This window comes from Culex pipiens, chromosome 3 (assembly GCF_016801865.2).
Source record: "Culex pipiens pallens isolate TS chromosome 3, TS_CPP_V2, whole genome shotgun sequence".
Classification (NCBI taxonomy): Eukaryota; Metazoa; Arthropoda; class Insecta; order Diptera; family Culicidae; genus Culex; species Culex pipiens.
The window spans coordinates 27,609,714-27,610,970 of NC_068939.1; the positions used below are offsets into that span (position 1 = coordinate 27,609,714).

The 1,257-nt window shown below is 39.2% G+C and overlaps 1 protein-coding gene across 1 annotated transcript; it reads left to right on the forward strand.

Annotated features, from left to right (window-relative positions):
• Positions 1–248: 248 nt before the first annotated feature.
• On the forward strand, positions 249–787 carry LOC120426383 (uncharacterized). Its single transcript, XM_039591144.1, has 2 exons — positions 249–349; positions 483–787. The coding sequence occupies exons 1-2, from the start codon at positions 280–282 to the stop codon at positions 737–739; spliced, it is 327 nt and encodes a 108-aa protein (XP_039447078.1). The 5' UTR covers positions 249–279; the 3' UTR covers positions 740–787.
• The last annotated feature ends 470 nt before the right edge of the window (positions 788–1,257 follow it).

Here is a 1,257-nt window from a genome sequence, read left to right on the forward strand (position 1 = left end):
GGAAGGGAGGGGGGGGGGGGTATGACAATTAAAACTAAAAATATTTGTACCAACCTTATTTGAACATAAGAAATCGATGAAAAAAGTTTCACAGAACATAATAATAAAACTTATGCAATCAGTTTGCAAAAATGTACAGAATTGCTTCAGAGTATGATTTTTTTCGTGGAATCTCAGAAACCCCCCCACTCCAACGTAATAGATCAGATTATTGCAGCAAGCTAAACTATATAAATAAATAGCGAAAGTTTGCGTGATTCAGTCTGTTTTCTAATCACCATGCAGTTCCTTGTAATACTGATAATTCTGCTGCCATCGGTTGCGATTGCCACGAGTGCGATTGATGAGCGTGAGTATTGTCTTTAAATCATGTTTTTTTGTGTTTATAGAGGACAAGCCAATTATTGCTTAAACTTTGATTGCGCTATCCAGAGATTGCAAATATCTTTTGAACTATTGTGCATTCCATTCTATATTTGCAGAGAGCAGTTCCAAGCAGCCGAGTATAGCCGTCATGGTTCGAGTAGTTCAGCTTAACCTCCCGAACTTGAAACGTAGTGTCCGTGCTCCCTGTGTGCACCAACCGTGCCGGACTCCGTTTCGTGCTGGAGGATCAAAGCCCGAGCATTACAACTATAACTACAATTGGTTTGCGCCAAAAAGTGGAGTGAAAATTCTGGAAAATGAAATAGTCGAGCAGGAAGTCAGAACTGATGTTCAAGCAAGTGATAATAATTAAGCTCAGCTTGAATTGTCAGGAAAACTCAAAGATTATTTTTATGAAAAGTATAATTGTCTATCTCAAAATTTGCTAGAATAAACACAGAAGATATTTAAATGGAAATAACCTTTAACCAATAAATAACAATTTGATGCAAGAGCAAATCATAAGTTCGATTGCTTTCCACGCAGCGAAAAAGAAACCATTTACACAGTTCCCTCCAAGGGAGGGAACATTATATCCATCAGGATTGGTTCTAATTGCACCTCTGGTGTATTATGGCTAATGCTCGCCGTGCCGTGCACATTGCGGTCTCGTCGTAAAATCCCCTTCCCCTTGGAAGCATATTTTTGTCGTTTTGATCCTTGAAAAACATTCGAACCGAATTTGCTTCCTCGTTTCATTTTCCGAGGGGTGAACTGTGAGATTTTTTGCTTGAGCGTTGAGAGGGGGGAAAATAACATAATTATGTACCTCTGCGGAAAAATTACGCTCTCGTGCGATTAATCCACTGCGTGCTTGTGACAAGTATTGTT